The 24,264-nt window shown below is 43.6% G+C and overlaps 1 protein-coding gene across 1 annotated transcript; it reads right to left on the reverse strand.

The window, feature by feature from the left end:
- Positions 1-19,912: 19,912 nt before the first annotated feature.
- Positions 19,913-22,112, reverse strand: Calhm6 (calcium homeostasis modulator family member 6). Its single transcript, XM_041654723.1, has 2 exons — positions 21,591-22,112; positions 19,913-20,969 (listed from the first exon to the last, which is right to left on the reverse strand). The coding sequence occupies exons 1-2, from the start codon at positions 22,110-22,112 to the stop codon at positions 20,541-20,543; spliced, it is 951 nt and encodes a 316-aa protein (XP_041510657.1). The 3' UTR covers positions 19,913-20,540.
- Between the last annotated feature and the right edge of the window lie 2,152 nt (positions 22,113-24,264).

The raw sequence follows: 24,264 nt of genomic DNA on the forward strand, positions 1-24,264 counted from the left end.
CGTCCAAAAATTACAGCCAAAAAGGTAAAAAGAACCAAAGAAACACTATTTGGCTCCAGAATCAAATCAGAGCCATCTCGGCCTCTGACACAAAACCAGCCAATCCCTGTGCGGGGGGAAAGTAGACCAATCACTGAGCGCCTAGAAGCTTGTACTTCCCCTCAGGCAATTACTGACAATTGGGAATTCCCCTCAGGTCTAGAAATCCCCTTACATCGTGGGGCAACGAATCCCAAATCTGGAAGTTTGGAATCCTCCTCCCCCACCCCACAACCAACTGGGGGAGGTGGGCACTGAATCACAAGCCCAAAGGCTTGGAATTAACCCTCCTCACTTTTTGTCACTGGGGTCTCTCTTGTACTGTTACTGTTGCTGCTATTGGCCATTGCTGCTGCTGCTGCGGCCACTTCCAACAGACGGAGGAAACTGAGTTAACTCGCAATAAAGACTCTTTGTTTTTGCATCAGATATGGTCTTGTGGTGATGTTTTGGGGGTCCGAACTCGGGGCGTAGCAAGGGTAGAGGGCAGGGTATGCCAGTTTGTAGGGCCCTGTAACAGGTAGGTATTGAGAGATGCTGAGAGAACCTGGTGACAGGTTCTCTTTGATATGTTCAATAGGCACCTCAGCCATTTGTCTCAGGCTTAAGACCGAACACTTACCATCATTGCAAAGCCAAAGGCAAAAGATTCAAATAGATGTTGTCCAAATGACCCTCAGGATGCTGTCAGAGCTCTTTCCTAGAGGGCCTGTTTACTGTGTGCAGCTGGGGAGCAGGCCGGGGATAGGTGGGGAAGTGGAATGGGTGGGATGGGGTAGGAGGAATGGGGTGTGTGGTGGAATCTTCTCTGGAACGTTAAGCTCTTATATCTCATCTTCTTGAGTTTCCTGCTTTTCTCATTTAGCTATTGGAAGTCCAGGCCCCTTCAGCAGTTGGGCTGTGGGAATGAGTGTAACAGCGTAAACGAATGCAGACAGATTGTAAAAAAATATATATCTATAGCTTTAATGTAGAAATAGACTTACAGAACCACCGTTCCCGCGGAGACCAGGAAAGCAGAAGCAGCGGCTGGGAGCACACTCGCCAAATTTATGGGCAAACATTAGCCTGAGGCGAACACGCCCTCTTAGGGGCGGGACTTATCCCTACAAATGAGTTCCCTGATGACTTGACCATGAAGGCCCCATTTGAAGCGTGGAAAAGCAAGTCTATAATGTGCATAACATTGAAGATGGCACAACCAAAGAGACGGGCTCAGCAAATATCTGCTATTTTCTAAACAAACAAAAAAATCTGTTAAATATTTCCTAACATACTAATGCTGAGCATAGCTATTATTTATTCACTGTCATAGGCGAGAATTCTGCTGGGGTTGTAGATTCTGGGTAGTCGTGATATTTCACTGTTTCATCACCCCAGCTATGGAAGCTAGTTAGCATCTTCTCCATAATACACGGTAATTTTCCCTGCCCTGGACCCTGGTACAGCAAGGCACCTTCTAAAAAATACTTCAGAAATAGACAGATTTGCTTACTTCACTTGCATGTTTCTTTTCTTGTGTGTCTCTCTGTGTAATATGCATGTGTGTGTATGCAGTTTGCATGTGTATGTGTGTCTGTGGGAGCCTGAGATTGATACCGGAGGTCTTGCCTAATTACTCCCGTCTTATCCGTTGAAGCAGGAACTCTCAATGGAACCCAGAGCTCAAGGATGTTAGTCTAGCTAACCAGCTTGCTCTGCCTCTGCTTTCTGAGTGTTGGAATCACTGGCAGGCCTCCATGCCTGCCCGATATTTATGTGAGTTCATGTGCATATAATAAAAACTTTATGCACTGGGCCTCCTCCCCAGCTCCCATATTTCATATAAAAAAAAAACTGTCTAGTCACTGCAGTTCCTTTGTCTACAAGCCTTACAGGATTTTAGCTGAACATGATCAACAGTCAACCAAGAGTATCTATGGAAACGATCAGCTGACAGACAACTATTGTGATCTGAGAAGTTCACAAATATCATCTCACTATTGAAAACACAGACACAGCTACAACAATCAGAAACAAAATTGTCAAATGTCTGAATATAGAAAGAGTGCTCTGTCATGGATACCGCACATCAGGCAGCTGGACTGCTCTGCGTGCGGGATCCACATCAAAAAGGAGGGAGTCCAAACCAAGAAAAAAGTTGCAAGGCCTTCCCAAAAAAATAGATGTCATGAGATGATTTCTTGTTTTCCCTTAAACTCAGCACCATCTTTCCTCATTTAAGTTTGCCACCATTTAAAAGGCAGTAAAGAAAGAATGACCATCAGAAGGCTAAAACTCCAGCCAGACATGAGGAGAGAGGCATGCTGGGAGCATGAGGTCAAGACACGCAAGAGTCATCAGAGGTGTTAGTTATTAGGAGCCAGGTCTGCCCCCCAGCCTACCTTCAGTGACTCAGTGCCAGCAGCCAAGCCATCACCAGTCCTCAACCTCCTCCCACCACAGCCCTCTCTCTGTCTGTCTCTGTATCTTTCTGTTTATCTCTCTCTGTCTTGGTCTCTCTTTTTCTTCATATCTTTTGTCCCTGCTCAGAGGTGGCCTTTCTCTCACTCTTCTCCCCCAATAAATCTCTTGAGTGAGATCTGTTGGGTGGTATGGTCCCTGTGGCTTTCTTGACCCTGATCTGCCAAGGTACTCTTCTGCCTCAAAAGCACTGACATCAGACACCACTGAAGACTCAAAAGAATTTGACCAAAAAAAAAAAAAGATGTTGGAATTGGTAATGAGAAACTCCTTGCCTCAGAGCAACTTCAGAACATTGTTGGATGCAGGATGCTCTTTATAGTGGTTGGAGGCATCAGAGATTCTATTTTCTTTAAAGAAAACTGGATGTAAATGGAAAGAGATAGGGTATTCTGTCTAAAGATCTTTCTGCTGTTTGTCCTTTTATTGTCATAAGAATGTGGGCATTTATTAAAGATTTCTGTCTCTTCCCCACCACCGCCTCCCATTTCCCTCCCCCTCCCCCAGTTAAGTCCCCCCCTCCTCAGCCCGAAAAACAATCAGGGTTCCCTGTCCTGTGGGAAGTCCAAGGAACCCCCACCTCCATCCAGGTCTAGTAAGTTGAGCATCCAAACTGCCTAGGCTCCCACAAAGCCAGTACGTGCAGTAGGATTAAAAACCCATTGCCATTGTGAACCAATAAGGGGTGATATATGTTTGTTTAAAGATTTATTGTGAATATCAAGAATATTGTTGCCGGGCAGTGGTGGCACACGCCTTTAATCCCAGCACTCGGGAGGCAGAGGCAGGCGGATCTCTGTGAGTTCGAGGCCAGCCTGGTCTACAAGAGCTAGTTCCAGGACAGGAACCAAAAGCTACGGAGAAACCCTGTCTCGAAAAATCAAAAAAAAAAAAAGAATATTGTTTATTAAATACAGGAAAGAATGAAAGATATTATTCAAAGAGTGAAGCCCACATGCTGAACGTAGACTGTAAAATAAGAACACTTGATATTACTATATTTAGGAGAGAAACTCAAAGCTACTCCTATTTTGGACATCAACCTCTTTTATGGGAAATTGTTTAACATTGGACAAAACTGGAAAATCCATCAGATAGAAAAAAGTGTATGAAGATTGCAAGTCTCAGGAAAGCTAGAGGATGAATGTAGAACCCATCTTTGTGGTAGGTGTTCTCCACTATGCAGAATTCTCAATCCCCCAAATATAGTAAGTGTTGGGGAAAAAAAAGAATGTGGGCATTTGAAAATAGACATGAGGGAGAGTACAGGCTGATGCAATCACGAGAAGAAGGACAAGGGTGGGGGGGGGGGGATCCAGATCACAGGATAACTCGGAACTCCTCCTGGAAAAGGCTCCATGACACTGAGAGGCATGGAATGGATGACTTCTCAGCTTCAGAGGAAGAACTTGGTTCGGTTCATGAGCATTGGCCACTATGGTCTCCAAGAGACAAGATTCAGGTCTTTAGGCAGATGGGGGTGAGGTGAAGGAGTGTGAACATACACTGCTGTGAAAGAAGGCTCTTGGTCTTGGCTCTAATATCCCCAAAGCAGCAACCTGTCTTCATATTGAAAGCCACACACATGTTGAGGGATGGGAGGAATACATATACCTTGTGTTCCACTAAGTGATTCTCTACTTTGGTACCCACACAAACAGGATGGTATCCTTACTGGGCCTGCCTACCTGAGAGTCTCCGTTGATCATGGACACCATTTCCCATCTGAAGGAGATGGATGCAGCAGAGTGGTGGTGTGTGCTGTCTGAAGGAGATCTTCTAAGCACATATCAGAATGTAGCTATGAATTTTTCTCAGTGTCTCCTGCTTTATGGAAACACTTAAAACAATAGGAAGTGAGGATCACTGAAGAAAGCTACAGAAAGCAATGCAACTGAGACAATGAAGAATTATATAGTGGCTTTAGCTTTGGTCACTGTGACAAACAACTTATGGGAGCAAAGGGTAACTGGGCTCTCAGTTTCTGAGAGTTCACTGTGGGGTTGTTGGTTCTGTGTTTCTGGATCTGTGGTGAGTGGATATGCTATAAAAGAAGGGCATGAAGGGTATGAGGGAATAAAGCTGCTCACTGATGACAGCTAGGAAGGTGAGGGGAGAGAAGAGAAAGAAAGAAAGTGTGTGTGTGTGTGTGTGTGTGTGTGTGTATGTGTGTGTGCAAGAGAGAGAAAGACAGACAGAGAATGTAATGATAAATATGAATGGGAAACCAAGGATAAGACATAATTCCCAAAATTACAATGACTTGCTTTCTTTAAATAGGCTCATCTTCTAAAAATCTGTTGAGCTTTGGACTCAGCAACACATTTGTATATCAATTAAGTTAGCACCTTCATAAGTCAATCACCTCTCAATAGCACCACTAGATGGGAACCAAACCAACATATGAGCCTTTACAAGGCATATTTCCTTTCCAAATCATACAAAGGCGTAGTTCTAAAGTTGTAAATATAATACTAGTAAGAAAGAAAGGAAGAAAGGAAGGAAGAAAAGAAGTAAGAAAGGAAAAAAAAGAAAAGAAAAGAAAGGAAAGGAAAGGAAAGGAAAGGAAAGGAAAGGAAAGGAAAATACTCCCAGAGAAATCTGTACAAAAACCTGGAGCCAAGAAACAAAATAGCTCAAAGACAATTTTGTTGACTGATTGATGTAGCCATGCTAAGGATTGAGTCCAAGGTCTTGTACTTGCTGAGCAAGCATCCTACCACTGTGCTACACCCCAGGCAGTGCAGTCACAGCTGTCAGTGCCACAAAATGCTTAAAAACTGGAAGAGAACGTCATCATCTTCAACTGCTAGTAGACACCTCCCAAGCTGCAGCTGTGCTGTCTATGGCTGCCTAAAACACTTTGCATTTCAATTAGCAAGAACTCTAATTCAAAACATTCTTTCTAACCCAACCAACTGGTCGAAAACTGCCTTATATGTATGCAAGCAGTTGGTGAGTGGAGCTCCTCAGGACACTATTGACTCAAAATGAACAAATGGGGGGGGGCGGGGCAAAGTCCCCAAATGGGCTGCTGTGGTGTAGACAGTTCATGGCTATTCTTTACTAAGAATGCAAACTCTCCAAACTCAGGGTATTTCTATGCACGCCTCATCCAGCTCCTAGCAAAGACCTATCTTCTAGAGTCTAAAGTTAAACATGTTTATCACAGTTGACCCAAGTCTTGATTATATTCCTCATAGCTAACTTTGAAATGCAAAAATATTTCTCACAAATTTGGCTTGGAGACATGTGGATGGACCATGTGATTAGAAAATTCTTTCCATTTTTTTTTGATAGAAGACATTATATAGGAAAAGGTTGTAAAGATAAAAGTTTTGAATGAAAAGAAATCTTGGGGATTGCATAAAACATCTTTCTTTTCAGTTGGTAAGATCTTTGTGATACCTGGAAGTCCTTCCTGCATGCGGTCACTGCAAGCCTTGGTCACTATCAGCAGGACAAAGGCTTTCTATTTCCACCCTTTCTGAAAACTGGCCATCATCTTGTTAATTATGTTAGGTGAGATAATAGTCTTATGGGTTTTTTGTTTGTTTACTTTTTTTTCAAAACAAGGTTTCACTAAGTAGCCTTGGGTATCATGAATCTCGAACTCACAGAGATCCTCCTGCTTCTACCTCCCAAGTTCTAAGGTTAAGGTATGTGACATTATGCCCAACTTGTGGTTTGTTAAGATAGAGTATTCCGTAGAAATGGATTAAATAATTTTGGAAAACTAAGACATTTGTACTTTTCTTAATATTTATTCACAGCAGAGTGAATAAATGTAAAGAAGTGGCAAAAATATTAATGTACATGTACATTATTCATTTGTGCCAATTAAGAATAAATGTAGACAAATGTTTACTGTTATGTCCAAATCACGGAGACCCCCCAAAAGATCACCATGGAAACCAAATTCCATATATAAAATCAAAGAACCTTTATTCAAATTGGAACTTAGACTCTCCATGTGTCCAATGCATTGGCACCATCAGAGAGCCTTGAGATCAGTTAGGATGGGTTTTTTTTTAACATAGCAGAGATTGAGGTGAGAGATTTCTGAGGTTCAGGACCCCTAATTTGTCTAGGGGTGTCCTGGTGAAAGGGAATAGGAGTGTGCTAGACTAAGGACATCGGGTGATTCTATCTACAATGGTTGCAACGTTAGGTATTTTCCTTTTTGGATGCTGATTGGTCTGTTCCTGGATGGTGTCTGAGTGATCCCAATTTGTGGTCTTTCTTTGAGTCAGGTGTTGCTTTAGGGTAAATGGAAAACTTAGCCCTACTTTCTGGTTGGTATCTATTGAGCCTTGGCATGGCGTCAGTGTAGCCAAACGGCTGGTGTGTACCAAGATGCCCTGAGCCCTACATTTATCAATACATTACTGATTGAACAAACCACAACATAGGTACAAATTGGCATATTATATTTCTATTATGATGATTTTTATAATATGTTAAGTAACAAAATAGATAACCTGTATGTCATAAGCACAGAGGATTAAATTAATAACACTTTTAAAAAGATTACTGTTTGAGGAGATAGGAAGATGGTCAGTCAGTAAACTACTTGCTCTTGTTACAAAAGTATGAGTGCCTTAGTTTGGATCCCTAACACCCATATAAAAATACTGAGTGTACCTGGGTGATGGTGATGCACACTTTTAATCCCAGCATTCAGGGAGGCAGAGGCAGGTGGATCTCTGTGAGTTCAAGTTTTGGTCTACAAAGTTCCAGGACAGCCAGAGATACACAGAGAAACCCTGTCTTGAAAGACAAAACAAAATAATAATAATAATAAAAACTACTGAGTGTAGTGACACCCGTAAGGTGGAAAGAGGCACCAGCTGTCAACCGCTGGCCTCCACATTCACATGCATGGAATCCGAGCATATAAATTCCCTTTGGCATGCAGTCTTCACACACGTTCACACAGAAGAAGCAGCCAGTAACCAGTTTTGGAATGGAAAGATCAAATCTTGTGAGCCTTTAGTAAGAATGTAAATGATGCGTCTTTTGTGGTACACACTGTGCTGGCTCCTTAGCAAGTTCACAATAGGATTACCTATCATCCATCATGTTTACTGCTGGTTAGCTATTAGAACACTTGAAAGCAGTCTTAAAATGATCTTTGTGTGCTCATGTTTATAGCAGCACTGTTTGTTACACCCAACATGTGGAAACAGTTTACGTGTCCATCACTGGATGAATGTTAAAGGGGTGTGTTTTAATATCTATGGACATATCGATAAGAACTTTTACTTACCATGAAAGGGAGGAAGGGCATTCTGACACATGCTAACATGTGGTTGGACCTCGGGAACATTAGAAGAAGATGCAGTCTAGGCATTAGAAGAAAGTTCACTGTGAATGAACTTAGTGATATTGAAATTTGTACTTAAAGGCGACCAAGATTATAAATCTCATGTTATAGAAATTCTACCCCAATGTAGAAAACAAACAAACAAAAAGACATTTAAGGAGTATTCCAAGTTTTAATATACTGTCTTTATACAAATCACAATTCATGTGACTGATACCTTCATGACACACACAGACTAAAATGTGTTCTAGGATGTTAGAGAATTACTGCTTCTCAAATGCAACGATGGTGGTGTGAGTTTTGGTGTACTTTGAGAATATCCTATTGAAGCACACACACACACACACACACACACACACACACACACACTCACAGATGAAATGATGTTGAAGACATGCCTGGAAATAACCTAGCAGCAGAGCAAACAGTGGCACTGCAGATAAGATAGACAATATACTGATGACTGTTGAAACTGGCATGTGGACATGGGACTTGATTATAAGCAGGATTTGGGTTTTATTGTTATCATTATTGTTATTTTGCTTTTGTTTGTTCTTGAATCTTCCCTTTAAAAGTCCTTGTTTAAAAATACTAAGAGTTGAGACACATTAACAATTGTTAAATCTATGTTTATGGTGGGCTAATTATAGTGTTCTATTTTTCTATGTTTACATAATAGTAACAGAGTTTTGAAAAAATCCTTCACGAGATTGGTCCATGTATATCTGACTTATCTGATAGTATCAGCAACTTCTCTTCTGCTCCTCCATTGTCCACAGGAAAGCATTAATCTTTTGTGTGACAAACAAAGCCGTCCACTCCCTGACTTTTCTCTAGTTCTGTGCCCAGTGTCGCTGCAAGGCTGAGAGAGGTTGATTGCTGAATGCATAGTGCTCACCCTACCTCCTTGACTTTCCCAGGCTGTGAAATGCTCCTCCTTCTGGTCAACAGGTAAACAAGCAAGCTTCGAAAAGTGTCTCCCTTGCTCAGGTCTCATGCCTTCTCTCAGAGCCCTTCTCCTAATTCTTAGTCAGTGTATGTCTTGCCTTACTTAGTCCATGCCATGTGATGCTGCTCCCTGAGAACCAACAGTCCATTTCTCTGACAGGTGCATGCGTTGGCTTTTTGTGTACCCATTGCCTCACTGGTCTTTCCTGACCTCTAACACTGCGGTCATAGAATGAATATGTGGTTAACATTCTGTAAACACACTAGCTTCTGCTTTAAAGGTTTTGAGCGGTGTTACAAATAGGAAGAGAATCCAGAACAAGAAACAGATTAGGTTTTCATACCTTAATTCGTAGAGGAAGCCACCACCACAAAACGTTAAAGCTGGTTACAGAGTCACTGGAACTCAGCCCACCACAAACTTCTCCTCCAGGAGCACATGGGGAATCTTCAGCTGAGGCTAATGTCTGTTCTATAGATACACCGACCATACCAGAAGCCCCTTTGAAGAGCCGTGGGCATTGAAGAAGATGTCAAGTAGCGTTGGGAGCACTGACATCCTTCCTGATTCTTCCATATCTTTCAGTGGGTATTTCTACAAACAACACTGCTTCTTTCTTTTTTATTTGCTCTTTAAAATGAATTTATGAAAATAGTTTATGGACCAAGATAAGACTATAAGCCACGTGTCTCTTCCTCTCCCTTCCTGACCTCCATGACTGCTGCTCTCACCATGATTCCCTGTGGGATACCAGTACCTCCTGCCTAACATATCAAGCCAATTCTTCTTCTGTTTACAATGCTTCTGAATGCATCACTCCCATATTGGTTTTTGTTAAGATTTTTGTGGGAGGCACTATTTTTCAGTGCTTGCATAGGAAAGATAGCCTTTCTCACACATAATCCCCACCTCAACAGTTACACACAGGGGAAGTTGCTGGCCCTGTCTCCTTTATTGGAGGGGGGTTTGGAGACTTGTCATCTCTTTTACCTTTTCCTCCTCATTTTAACTGAGTTCTTCAGACCAACACACTTGTGAGAGAGGGCACTGATATCCACCTCTTTCAGGAGAGTTGTGAGAGAGGGCACTGATATCCACCTCTTTCAGGAGAGAATTTCAAGGACTTTGGGATGCATCTTAACGTCACCACAATGACTTGAATGAGATCTCAGTGGTTTCCCAACAAACATTATTGTACTTCTTTCCTGTCTCAGGCCCTCTGTCTGGACTGATCCTACGGGTAGAATGATTTTTGCCCCGTAATTCCTTTAAGACATCTCCTTTCAATTATTATCTGTAGGATTTTTCCCCTCTGTCTTCCATGGACCCCCTTGTTTCTTTGCTGCAGTTCCTTGCCTTTACTAGCGTACTTTGTTGCTTTAGAAGACTGTTTGCTCTGATGGTGGTCAGAATGAAGGGGAGATCATGCTTGTGAAAATAATAGCACCCACTTCCCAGTTGCTTTTAAGAACACAGAGCTTTTTGAGCCTTTATCCTCAGTCTGTTCTTTTGGTCTGGTATAATTGAGGACTTCGCCCATCGCCTTGATGCCCTGACGCTGTACCATGCACCCTCCCACCTGGGTATGTATCCTTCCACTGTGCTGGCTGTAGTCTCGAAGTCCATACCTCTTGCTGTTTGGAGAAAACTTGCAACTCATTTCTTTAATGACACCTTCTCCTATTTCCCTGATTCCTTCCAGAATCATATCAGAAGGACATTGGGCTCCTGGAGGGGTCCCCTAATTTTCTTCACTATTCTTGCTTTTCTATTTATCTTAATCTGCTGCATCAAGGGATTTCCATCCCCTAAGCCTCTCTTTAATACATTTGATTCCATCTGTTACCATCTTGTTGGTTTCTAAGTATTCTTTTGTTCTTTAAATGTTTTAACAGATTTTATATTCATTTATATGTGCGTATGTGTTCCTTTTATAGCCCTGAAGACATTAACAATAGGAAAAGATGAATATGGGATGTACTCACTCATAATTGGTTTCTAGCCATAAATAAGGACCACGGAGTCTACAATAGGTGAACCTAAAGAAGCTAAGTAAGAAGGTGAACCCAAGGAAAAACATATAGTTGTCCTCTTGGCTAAGGGAAGTAGACCAAATTTCCGGGGAGAAAATGGGATCTTGGGGGTGGGGTGGGATGGGGGTAAGGGGAGATGGGGAGAGAAAAGGTAGAAGGGAAGGAGGGGGGACCTGGGGAAACAGGAGAATTGGGATAAAGGAAAGGTGGATAGGGGAGCACGGAACCACAATTCTTAGTTAAGGGAGCCACTTTAGGGTGGGCAAGAGACTTGACCCTAGAGGGGCTCCCTAGTGCCCAAGATGAGGTTCCCAGTTAGTTCCTTGGGCAGCTGAGGATTGGGAACCTGAAATGACCCTATCCTAGAGCAATACTGATGAATATCTTGCATATCATCATAGAATCTTCATCTGGTGATGGATAGAGATAGAGACAGAGACCCACACAGGAGCACTGGACTGAGCTCCCAAGGTCCCAAGGAGGAGCAGAAGGAGGGAGAACATAAGCAAAGAATTCGGGACCACGAGGCGTGCATCCACCCACTGAGACAGTGGAGCTGATCTACGGGGAGCTCACCAAGGCCAGCTGGACTGTGACCAAAAAAGCATGGGATCAAACCGGACTCTCTGAACATGGCGAACAATGAGGGCTGATGAGACACCAAGGACAATGCAGGGGGTTTTGATCCTACTTAATGTGCTGGCTTTGTGGGAGCCTAGCCAGTTTGGATGTTCACCTTCCTAGATATGGACGGAGGGGGGAGGACCTAGGACTTAACACAGGGCAGGGAACCCGGACTGCTCTGTGGACTGGAGAGGGAGGGGGAGAGGAGTGGGGGGAGGGGGAGAAGGGTGGGAGGAGGGGGAGAAGGGTGGGAGGAGGGGGAGAAGGATGGGAGGAGGGGAAGGGAAATGGGAGGCTGGGAGGAGGGGGAAACTTGTTTTTGTTTATGTTTTTTTTTCTTCTTTTTGCAATAAAAAAAATCGAGAAAAAAAACAAGAAAAATAACTAAAAAAAATTTCTGAATAAAAAAAAAATAAAATAAAATGGGTTGTTTCTGTTACTTCCAATAACTTTTCTTCCTGTTTGTTTTAGCATCTGTCTTTTCTCAAGTCCCTTGAGTTTCTTGGCTATCCACTTATTTTAAAGTTTAAAATTACATTAATTTATTGTACGTACTTGTATGTGTGTGCATGTATGCACCTGTGCCCATGTGCAGGGGTCATCGTGCTAGTGTGGGGGCTGGAAGACAACTTTCGGCAGTTAATCTGTCTTCCCTCCATCTGGGACCCCAGAAATAAGACTCAGGTTGCCAGATTTAGCAGCAAACACATTTTCCCGCTGAGACACCTTGAATGCTCCAGCTATCTCTTTGTAGTAAATAAAATAAGAAATTAGGTGATTATGTATTTCAACAGAGATAAATATGAATTTCATATTGTGTCATTTTTATTAAAATCTTTTCATTTGGTCAGTCGAGCTAGAAGTTGGAAGTGCCTCTTAGGACAAACTGCCTAGAGAACACAGGGAAAGGGCTAGCATTAGAGAAGCATGGTGGGGTGGGGGAACAACAACAAAAAGCACCCAAGTTTCAACTTAATTCCCATTGACTCACTATCATGTCCCTCTTTCCAACTATTCCTGCCACTCACCTTGCTTGGAAATACTTTCTAAACACACCTGAGACTGAAATTTTCACCCTCAGCTCTCACTTGAGCGGGGTGGTGACAGGTGACAGTTTCTGAGGAAGATTTCTTATCAATCGAAATGGTAGTCCAGCCCCATTGCTAGAAGCCAAATGCTGTTCATTCCTGAGCGGGTTTACAGACTCTGTGGTGTAATCACGTAGCTCATGGCCCCACTCTGGCCTGAGTTTCCGACTCCTCAGGTCTGCTGGGACAATGAGCACCTGCTTGTCCCTGAGGCATCCTTCAGACCATGCTTCCTTTTCTTCTCTCCTTGTCTCTGGCTATTTCATGCCACTGGAAAAGCACCTTTTGATTTGATTTTTGTCATGACTGACTATATTGTTTCAAGCAACAGTTTTTTTTGGAAGTTCCTCTTTCAACGGCCTCTCATTGGATCATTTATTCTATTTTGATTCTTTTTTTTTCCACAGGAAGGGCAATCATTTTTTAAGGCAGAGTTACCAGAAAGCATCGAGATCTCACCTCTGGCCTGACTCCAAGAGGGCCAGGACATAGGGAAGGAGAAGAGAAGGTCAATGTCAGATCTCAAATTGGGACAGGAGTACTGAGGCTCCCGAATTGGAGAAAATAATATTTTTAAACAGACTTACCGTCTGCAAGGAGAAGTGGGCAACCACTAGCTGGGATGGGTGTGCCAATGAGCCCATGGAATCCCGCTAGTAAGGTTGGAGGCAAGCAGACTGAAAAGTTAAAACGAAATGTGACCCCATTAAAGTCTGTCGTTTGAGTTTGCACATTAATCCAATAACAGTTGCTCTGTCAAGGAGTCCTGGGCAGAGCTATAAACCCAGCAAGAAGTTAGAGTTGTTTTGATTTTTAAGAAGAAAGGCATATGGATTTGATTTCATGCTCTGCCCTCTTTCTGAGTGCATTTAGGTGTCTTTGAAGAAGCCTGGACACCTGGCGACCCATGACTATGAGATGAGTTTCCCTCCCCACTCCATGCTACCCACTCCCTCCCTTCCTCACCCCTGCAAGCATCTGAGTGCTCAGCTGCTCCCTTTCACCTGGTAGCTCTGCTCTGGCCTGACGTGGGGGCTAGAACACATACATAGAATACACATATGCATGCTGGGAAAGACAAGTGAAATGTAGCGGTGTAAATGAATGCAGGCAGATTGTAAAGAATAAATACAGCTTTAATGAAGAAATAGACTTACAGGACCAAGGTTCCTGCGGAGCACAGGAAGCAGAAGGGGTTATAAGTAAACATTCGCCGGAGGCAAGCCCGCCCCCTAAGGGGCTGGCTTAACCCTACACAAGTGGCCCCAACCTATGCCTGCTGTGGGGAAGACCCCTTCCATGCTGGTTAAGGCTTTCCAGGTGTGGCTGGTTTGGAGAGTGGTCCCCACACCCCTGTAAATTGTCCCCTCTCTTATGTTCTGTGAGGAAGTCCAATAAATTTATTGGTTTCCTGGAGTGAGTTTTAGTGGAATTGTGCCTCAGTTTGTCATTGTGACCTTAGGAAAAGGAGTAGACTGTGACTTACATCTCTATCTGGAAAGGAGAGAGAGAGAGGACAGGGAGAGGATGAAAGGGAATGGGGATAGGGAGAGGAGGGGAAGAGAGGGGCAAGGAAGAGGAGGGGAAGAGAAAAGAGGAGAGGGGAGAGAAGAAGGGACAGGAAGAGGAGGGGAGGAGAGAAGAGGGGAGGTGAGGGGAAGAAAGGGGACAGAGAGAAGAGAAAGAGACAGGAGGGAAGGAGAGGGGACAGGAAGAGGAGGAGAGAGGAGGAAATGGGGAGAGAAGGAGAGGAGAGGGAAGGGACAGGGAGAGGAGGGGAGGGAAAGGAAGAGTCAGTCATGGGAGAAGAAAGTTATTTTGGAATTAAGTTGGCAACTAGACAAAGAAATTCAAAGAACTGAATTCTATCTTGTTTGGGGGTCATGGGCTCAAAATCTTTTCATGAGGTTTCTCTGGAGTTTGATTTTCGCCAAATGAACACCATGATGGCTACTAATTCTTACAGCAATCAGTTCTTTTTTAAAAATTGTGTTTCAGTGCTGTCCATAAGTTACCAAGTAAGTCAGGCATCCCTGCTCCCTAATTTTTCTTCATCCGTTGTTTCAGAATTGCATTCGTGGAGCCTGCATCTCATCTGGGGAGACATTGTCCTATCAACCAAGGCTGCTACCCAGGGTATTACCTGTAAAACAATAGTACTTCCAGGTCAGTGTTCTCTCCAGCAACACAACCTGCTGTTCTTAGCCTCCAGCATGCTACGTTATCCCCCAGGAACTCAGGGGTGGGAGGACCCAATGCAAACAACATCTCTCTACTCTTTGCTCCACCAGAGTTGATAAAAGCCTCATCAATAGTCCAGAAATTTCATTTCTCGCCAGCTTCTACCATTCTGCAGGAGGCTTACATATATAGGCACATTAGTTATCACTGTGGCAGGATGCGTGAAGAAGCAAGTTAAGGATGTGAAAGCTTGGCTTGACTGTCAATACAGCGCGGCGGGGAAGTTAGGCGTCAGGAACTTGAAGCAGCTGATTATCCTGTATTCACAGTCAAGAACAGAGACTGTAAATGCTGGTGTTCAGTTTCCCCTTTGTTCAGTCGGGAGCCCGGGCTCATGCAAAGGCCATACCCATAGTTGAGGCTCCCATGGCAGTTGATTCAGTTCTAGAAACTCTTTCTTGTGTCCTGAGCTTTGTTTCCATGGTATTCTAAATCCCATTTGCTACATATTGCTACAGTATTTAACATCATAGTAGGTAAATATTGAATTCCGGACATGGCATGAAAGTAACCAGAGAGCACAGAATTAATGGAGTAGAGAAGTGTGGCTAAGCCTCACAGCCTCACATTCTGATGATAACAGATGTGGAAGAATACTCAGATGCCAGATTAAACCAGAGATCACATGTGAGACAACTGGAAGCGGGGCGGGGGGAGCAACGGGTTAATATTCTTCAGTGACAAAGTGCTCTGGTTCCATTTACTAAATCCAAAGTCACATCAGCCCTGAGCATATGCAGATACAATCTCTCCACTTGGCTAAAAATAAAGGTGTTTAGTTTCTAATTCAAGGAAGAGACATAGCACATAGAAAGTGCTAGAGGCCAGGGTTGATGGTTTCAATCCTTTAATACCAGCACTAGGGAGGCAGAGGCAGGCAGATCTCTGAGTTTGAGGCCAGATTGGGAGTTCCAGGACAGCCAGGGCTACACAGAGAAGACCTATCTAGAAGGAAGAAGAAAAAAAAGTACTATTAATCCCAAGATCTATCAAGAAGCTGCTTATGAAGGTCAGTTTCAATGGTAACTTGACACAAAGTAGAATCACCTGAGTAGAGAGCCTCAATTTACGGGTTGCCCTGATTCCTTTAATTAACATAAATGGACCCCGCCTACAGTGGGCGGGGCCATCCCTCAGCAAGTAGGCATGGGATGCACAATAAAACGGGTTGAGCAAGTAAGAGGAAGTAAGCCAGCAAGCATCAACCACTCCCCCATGGTCTCTGCCTCCAGCCTCTGCCCTGGCATCCCTTTATCATGGATTGTGATGTAGATGTGTACACCAGACAATTCCTTTCCTCCTCTTAGTTGCTGTTGGCCAGGGTTTATCCAGCAACAAAACCCAAACTGGAACTAAATGGAAACCTGTCCCAGTTGCTCACCAACCCTTTTGCTTAAGTACTGAAATCCTCAACCCCGTGAAAGCCGCCCAGTTCTGAACATTGGCTAACCAACCAGTAGTTTCACTTCTTCCACTCTTCAAATGCTATCAATTTACACACACACACACACACACACACACACACACACACACACCGCTCCTAAGGCCCAATGTCTAGAAATCTATTTCTATAAAAAGCTGTATGAAGTTCTCAGATTCTTTGCCAATGACAGCCAAGCCCTGCAAGTCCCTCTTTTGCTTGGGAGCTACAAATTCAGCTTCCTGTTTTGGAAACTGAGCAGCAGTCTCTTCCTCACCTGCCAGAGCTCAGCCTTGATTTGCTGGTATCAACAGTTTGGATCTCCATCAAAGTCAAGGCAACAGAAACAGTGACCTCTTAGGGAGACTGCCACAGTTGGCAGCTGACAAAATAAACAGCAGCGGGTTGGCAGAGGCTGGCCCGAAGAGGATTACTCTGCCTTTTGTCTTCTAGAGAATTATTTACCACAAGGCACCTGGTAGATAAGATGTAGGATATTGTGAAACAGGTTTTCCCAGCCAATGTTAAGCCAGAGGCATTTGGGGCTGGGTTGTACCATCAGGTGTTCCCTAGGGACTTGCAGTTCATTGACCGTTGATATTTTCAGCCGTGGCTTTGGCTGGAGACCATGCTTAAACTGTGTTATCTTGCCTAGTGCTCATCACAGTGGAGAGTGGTCTCTGGCAATAATGTATGTCTTTCAGCAGGTTTTAACCACATAATCTCTCTCCTGTATCTCGCCTGAGATTAACGTTTCAGAAGAACATACAGCTAGGGTGAAAATGAAAGTTCATCTCTTAAGCCAGTAAACACACAGCAAATCAGGAAATGTGTCTCTCGGGTCCATGCTGTAGTCTGCCTTGCCCAATGACAATGACCATGTTCTCACCATGAAATAATCCTATTGTGTCTTGGTCACATGATGTTTATTCAAAGTTGTCTGAGCTACCTTAGCTGCTATGTTTCAGAATGAAATGTAAAGTATTGGGCCTTACTGAGAACATCTGAGTCTCTGCTCACAGAAGCACATGGCTAAGAAGGGAACTTGAGAATTGGTAATGAAAACAGCCCAGGAGCCACACTAACCCACCCTGAGGTCAGTCCCCTGCTACAGTTTTACCTTCACTGCCCATATGACCTTATATGCTCATCCTATCTAACTTTCAAGTCCTCCCTTCTGAATGTGAATAACAAGTTTTGTGGGTAGCCTTGGCAAACATGGACCTAGGTTATAGATGTAAAACTGCTTTGTTGGCTACATGTCTCAGTAACCACACAAAACTATGAATCTTTTCTAATTGCACAGTTAACCACAGATTCAAAGATCAAAAGTGCATTAGGATTTTTCCCTTTTTTCCTCCCTCCCCCTCTCTACTTTTTTCATTTTTTTTTTTGCTTTTTCAAGACAGTGTTTCTCTGTGTAGACTTGACTGTCCTAGAACACACTCAGTAGATCAAGCTGGCCTCAAACTCAGAAATCCGCCTGTCTCTGTCTACGCACTGCTGGGATTCAAAGTGTGTGTCACCACCACAAAGTTAAGAATTTTTTTTTCAATTTTCTACATCAATCTTAGCTTCCAGAAGTAACCACATTTGATAATTTAGGGTTGATGTATTTTATGAGCATGTATGTTTGCAAATATGTCTGTAAAATAAGAAAGCCTATACTGCTAACCCAAAGAATTACGCAGCAACTTTTTGTTGAGGAGAATTGTAGTATACTGATGTGGTGAGATTATATTGTGTAGAAAGAGTTGCAGATTGAAAAGCTTTTGCATCCCAATAAACCACTCCACCAACGCAATAATTCAAAACAGACCAAATCAAACCAAATTAGAAAAAGCCCAGGTTTAATGGATGTCATCGCTTCTAGGAGGTCTTCCAGACCCCCAGGGATGGAGACAGGGAAGGAAGACTGGGTTCTCTCCGGGGCAGTTTAAATACCCTGTGGGAGTGGTCTTGAGCATCTCTGAGGAGGGGTCACCATTTGGCAGGCTTTCTAGACTGAGCAACTTCAAGAGGAGGGGGCCGGGTATCGAATTTTCCTCCCAAACATTCCTGACTTTTTGGATATATGGATGTCGGGGGCTGAGGTGAAGCCTTAACCCAAACATTACAGACTCTTTGAGTATAGGGGTGCCACTGGCTGGGGTGATGCTTCCAATGAAACAAAGATCAGCATTTAAAAGGTGATAGTGTGATACTGGTATAAGGCTCCTTCTGAGAAGCACGTGTTACAAAGGAATGAGGTATTTTATCTCATAGTTTTCTTCCATTATAATGTTTTTATCTTAAATATATTTTCCAAAACTTTCTAAGTTCTAGAAGAAAAGGTGGAACACAAGCCAAACAATGGAGAAAATGTAATTGGGATGAACACACAAAGCAAATCTGAAAGCTGAAACAAAGGAGGAAAAGCGAAACTAGAAATGGCATGATTTCAAAAACACATCTCTTAGGGAAGGGAAAAGCTGATTGCGTAATTTGTCCTGTCAAGTTGCCGTCCACAATAGGATATCCATCCCTGATGACAAGTTCTGTTTAATGGATAAAAGGGCAAGCAGATGCTGACACAGAACGTGCCAGGGGAGGAAAGAGGGCCAAATCTAATGAACGCTTAATTGGTTTATAGTTTAGAGATCCCACATGTTTAAAAATACAGGAGGTAGCCATAAATTTTGGGGACAGGCAGAAACAACAAGCTAATAAAAGGCCAGTGTTCCTGAAAGATCGTCCAGTGTCGAGGAGCAGGATTCTGTCTGTAGCTGCTTTTACAGTGTTCCCTTCCTGCCCATCAACAATCCAGCCTGCCTATGGACAATACGCACTTTCCCTGCTTCAATCACCAATAATGCCACCAAGTTCTATCCTCTCAGTTTCTACTTGGGAGACAACTGGATTTGGCTCCACCACCTTTATTTTGGTAAATGTGTGAACACACACATGCACACACACACACAAGCACATGCACACACACAATGCACACATACACAAATGCACGCATGTGCACACATGTGCACATACACACACACACACACATAAATATACGCTAATAGGCTGTAAACCAGATCTGAGTTCTAAGATCCTGCACAATTTGTCCCCTCCTTGATTTTCCAGGTGTCTTTACGACCTCGGCAGTGCTAAGTCCCTCCCACCTCAGCCTTCCACACACTGCCACCTGACTGCACATCTCTGCTCACCTGCTACTTTACACTCCAGATTCTCACAGGTTCTCCCAAACCCATAACTCCCCTGCTCTAAACCAGATCATGGTTGTATTTTTTTTTAATTATTTGGATGACATGGCTTTTATCTTGCTTCCCTACTCTTTTGAAAATGCATGATGACTAGATGTGCAGGGGGAGGGATCATAATACTATCCTGTCTCTCCTTGTAAAAAGTTTTATTTTTGTTTTATATGTATTGTTTTTTTTTGCCTGCATGCATGTATGTACACCACAGTGGTACAAGGTCTAAAGAGGTCAGAAGGCGGCATCAGAACCCTAGAACTGAAGTTACATGTGGTTATGAACCAATATATAGGTGCTGGGGACTGAAGCTGGGTCCCCTACAAGAGCTTCAAAAGCTCTTAGGCACTGAGTGATCGCTTCAGCCCTCAGCTTCTTTTTGGTGTGTGCAATTTAAATTCATCATTGTGGATAGCTTTTGAAAATTTCCTTTGACATTAAAAACACAGCACAGACTGGCAAATCTTTTTTGTTTGTTTTATTTTGTTTTGTTTGAGATCTGGAATTTGGGGTGGCCTCGAATCCAGAAACCTGCTTGCTTCTGCCTCCTGATTATAGGGTCAAAGGTGTGTGCTACCACACACAGTCTTTGACCTTAAAAGCAAAAAATATCACTGCCTACAGTTTTCCTTTTCATGATTAATTTTCATACAGAAACCATATCCAAGTCATAAATTTCATAGTATTTGAAGTAAGCCTGACTAGAAAGTGTGCCCTTCACTATAGCACAAGGCAAGCTATAATGTCACGCATGTTAGAATACTAATACTTTGTCTTTGCAAACAACAACAAAATCCCAACCTTGAGATTAATGTCAGAAAATGTAACAGAAAGATGTGATCAATTGTTCCTTCACTGATGGTTCTTATTTGACACAAACCTAGAATAAAGATATAACACTTTAACCTCGATTGTCATTTTGAGTAAATTATTTTCCTTCAGTTTTTTTAAACAAATATTAAAAGAAAAAAGGCTAAACATATGTCACAATTTCAGATCTAAAAGTCTCACAATTTGGAAGAAAGCAAGCAGTCATATAACATACTAATGTGTATTTTTTTATATGAAGCAACAATTCAAAATAATTTTTTTCCTGCTCATTTGTAAGATCACATCCCATCAGTGTTGGCCATGCCAGAGGCATCTACAAAGCTAAGGGCAGGGACCACTGTATCTCCTTCCCTAGAGCAGAGACGGTCACTCATCTCCATCTCCTTTCTGTTAACATACTTGTGCAGCAGGCTGTAGAACTGCTTCTTGGGATTAAAAGTGTACAGCGCCGAGATTTCCTTCCAGGCTTTACTGCTTGGGGTGTAGCAATCCTTCGGATTCCTGCATTCAAAAAAACACTTAACATTCTCGTCTGCCAACTGGGTCGCGTGCTCTGTAGCTTGACTTAGAAGAATCTGCTCCTCCTTCTGAGAATATATTTCCCAGAATTTTAGGTGCAGATAACTAATTGGAGAACAGCATCGGATGATAGACGTCACAATAAGAAGTACAATGATGATGGCCGCTATTAGAATCCAGCCTATCACCTACAGAAAACACAACAGGATGGCAACTTAGTCACCTTTGACATTAGAAAAATCAAAAAGCCTGGGATAAAGTCTAAACTAGTCACTAGCGCCCAAGTCGTATCTTAAGCTCTTTAGAATAACGAGTGTTAGTAACAACCCGCCCCCCCACCCAGTACATCAACACAACTATTGTCTTGAAAAGTCAACTAGAGTCCAAGTCATGTCAAGTGCCCAAGAGGAGATGATACGTCACTCTCCTAGAACTGAAAACACGGGGTTTCTGCGGATCCAGGGAAAGGAGCACCCGTTCTAAAGAGCCTCAGGCCTTCCTACGTCCGTGGGTAGTGTGGATGGTGGGTTTGGGCCTGGCAAGACGGGTTCTACTGTAAAAATGCTTCTAGTTTCTCCTGCATTGTGCAACTTCACCTGGCCTGAGTATTTGCTGCACAGTGGGAGAGAACACTAAAGAACGATGCAGAAGGTACCAGTCCAGGTGCGCTATTCTGGCTCCTACAGCGCCGGCTCCTGGATGAAAGCCTTCTCCCTGCTATTTAAATATTCGCTGTTGCTGGTTTACAGAAAAATCTACTAACGTCTTCCTCTCCTCTTTACGGGTCCCCACTGCGCCCAGAGTCTGACCTGAGACTGAGCCTTGAGCTGATTCAGGATGTCCTGCATCTCCGCCTCCTGTTTGTTGCAGGGCACCTGCGGTAGTTTGATAGCGCAGCTGCTGTTGAGGTTTCCGCACAGATACTTCGCCATGCGCGCGCTACCGCTGACAGCACACTCGTAGAAGGAGCCCCCTAGCAGCGCCACCGCCACCCAGGTAAGGGCTGCGAGCGCGGCGGCCAGGTTGGTCTGCAAGCATGTCAGTGCGCTGTGCGACCCGGAGCTGAAACTCGTGCTCCGGGAGCAGCATCCTGTGATCAGGCGCCAGGTGCTCGTGTTCAGCGCATAGCCCAAGAGAAAGAGTGCGAGCGCTGGCACCAGCAGGAACACCAGGCCATAGGGCAGGTTCCAGGTAGCGTTGCACGGACACTGAAACACCACCTGGGAGAAAATCTTCTCCCCACCCACCGTCAACAGGGTCACCAAGCCATAGCCCAGGGTGCTGCGGTGCTTGCTCTGCAGCAGTTCCAGCACTGCCTTGATCTTCTCCATGGATTCTGTTCACCCTGGGCACTCACTCTGCTGGGTCCAGAAGCTTCAGTTCTGCTCTGTGAGTCGGGAGGGTTGAGTGAACCGGGTCTGGGACTTTACACTCTGCTTTGAAGCAACTTTAAAAAGGGAAGAGGGCTTCTCAGCTCTCTCGGGGTTTCACTTTCCTTTTCAACCAAAGTAGCTCTGACATGGGTCCATGAATACGCCCCCAGATCCTCGACTTCCCGAGACCCCACTCCACATCCAAAGACTGAAGGGAGCAGAGGAAGCCCTGGGTGAGAGATTTATGTTGACACGGGCTGCCTGTTGAGGACTCCTACACCAATCGATCTATGGTAAATTGGCAAAGCCATTACCCATACGGGTCAGGGTCAAGAGTATTGGCAAGGCTTTCCTTGGGAGTCTGAGTATGCGTGTTTATAAACAGTTGATCCAAGAGTGCAAGACTAGCAACTGCAGCTTTCTCCTGGAAGTTTACAGGCTGGGAATGCTGGCCTACAGAGGTGACTTTCCCGTCTAACCCTTCACCCTAATATACAAGCTAAGGTTTGGGGAGACCTCCACCTGATCTCAGCTGCATCCCATGGCTGTCTCTTGCCTGTCCTTTATTTATTTATCTCTCGGCCTCTAGCCAGCCTTCCAAGATCCAAGATACAAAGGGCAGAGCAGAAGGCCCTGGTCACACTGTTCTATCAGTTCTGGAACTCTACCAGAGCAACTCTGTTTGCTTCAAACCAACATGACTTCTTACAATGTAGCCAGCTGATCAAAATAAGAAAGCTGTTGAATTCCCTCTTATTGTTGCAATCCAAATTCCTAAGATAACACCCGATTGCAAAAATCATGCCATTTACAGGAAGCAGAGACAAACTTATTCATTTTCCTTCAAAAGCTGAACGATAGAAAAACTGCAAATGAAGTCAAGTTCTAATTCTTCTGTATGATGCTCCCCCTCCAGTATGGGGGTGCTAGGTTAGTTTTTGCTGACCCCCCCCCCACACACACACTTTCTCTCTCCAACATCCCCAAAGGCTGAATGTACTGTTAATTAGCTCTTTAGTATAATGGATATCTTTCACAGGTATGCCACAACAGTATCTGTACCTCCAGGGATGTCAAATGATTGCTTCATGACCACAGACCATCAGCACAGGGAAGGGTGTATGGCTACTCAAAAAACACCGAAAAACTGGAGTTGGTGATGCTAATACAGCACTGGGGAGGCAGAGGCAGGTAGATCTATGTGAGTTCAAAGCCAGCCTGGTCTATAGAGGCAGGTGGATCTCTGGAAATTCAAAGCCAAACTAGACTATATCTGGAGTTCCAGAGCAACTAGGGCATCACAAAAACAAACAACAGCAACAATGAAAACCAAAACAGAACTCTAGTTAGTAAAGACTAACCAGGAGTTAGTTGAAACCCCCCACATCTAGCATGTCCCGTCTTCACTCTTCACATGACAGTTCTTCTGAAAATAACTATAATCAAGACTGTGGCACTGACCCTTCTATTTCACAGCTCTAAAATGAACTGAAGGATACTAGAAAGAACACCGCATTGAACTTGGGTGCTCGGTCTCTGTGTTTCTGCTCTCTAAAACTCAGCATCTTCAAAGAGGGGGAGAAGTGGCCGGTTCATGATTACTGTGATAGTTGACCAGCATATGAGAAAACTGCATTTGGGCATATGGCTGAAAGAGCCATCAGTCTGAGAGGTTACATCTTACAGTACATCTCTAAGAACAACTAGCAATTACCGCTATTGCATATTATTTAAAGCTCTATGTGTGTGCTCAGTTATAGACGAAGGGATGTGTGCAGGCTCTTGATAACCATGCATTACCCTAAATAACTCATATGCTACTTAGTTGACCACAAGGAGGGCATCCACAGAGAGTCTGAGCAGAAAACTCACAAAAATCTCACAAAAACCTGACTGCTCTAGGTGCCCATACTAGATTGGCTTTGCTTCATTTGATAAGTATTAATAGATTATACTAAAGGGAATTTTTGAAATGGGTCAGGAAACATTCTTTCCTTAGTTTACTTGCCTTCCTAACTATACATACCCACTACCACCAGCAACTCTAACATAGCACTGAAACTCAAGGGTGCTATAAGAAGAAGCCTCACTAGGGCTAGCGACTCTGAAT

Source organism: Microtus oregoni, unplaced genomic scaffold, assembly GCF_018167655.1.
Source record: "Microtus oregoni isolate MIOR12 unplaced genomic scaffold, Mior012 000006F_ref0000085, whole genome shotgun sequence".
Taxonomy (NCBI): Eukaryota; Metazoa; Chordata; class Mammalia; order Rodentia; family Cricetidae; genus Microtus; species Microtus oregoni.

What these genes read in the sequence shown, in the direction of transcription:
- Calhm6 (XM_041654723.1), bottom strand. Translation starts at nt 22,112, where the DNA reads ATGGAGAAGATCAAGGCAGTGCTGGAACTGCTGCAGAGCAAGCACCGC. An exon ending in AGCTCAAGGCTCAGTCTCAG is followed by an intron (nt 20,970 to 21,590) that starts GTCAGACTCTGG and finishes TGTTTTCTGTAG; the next exon opens with GTGATAGGCTGGATTCTAAT.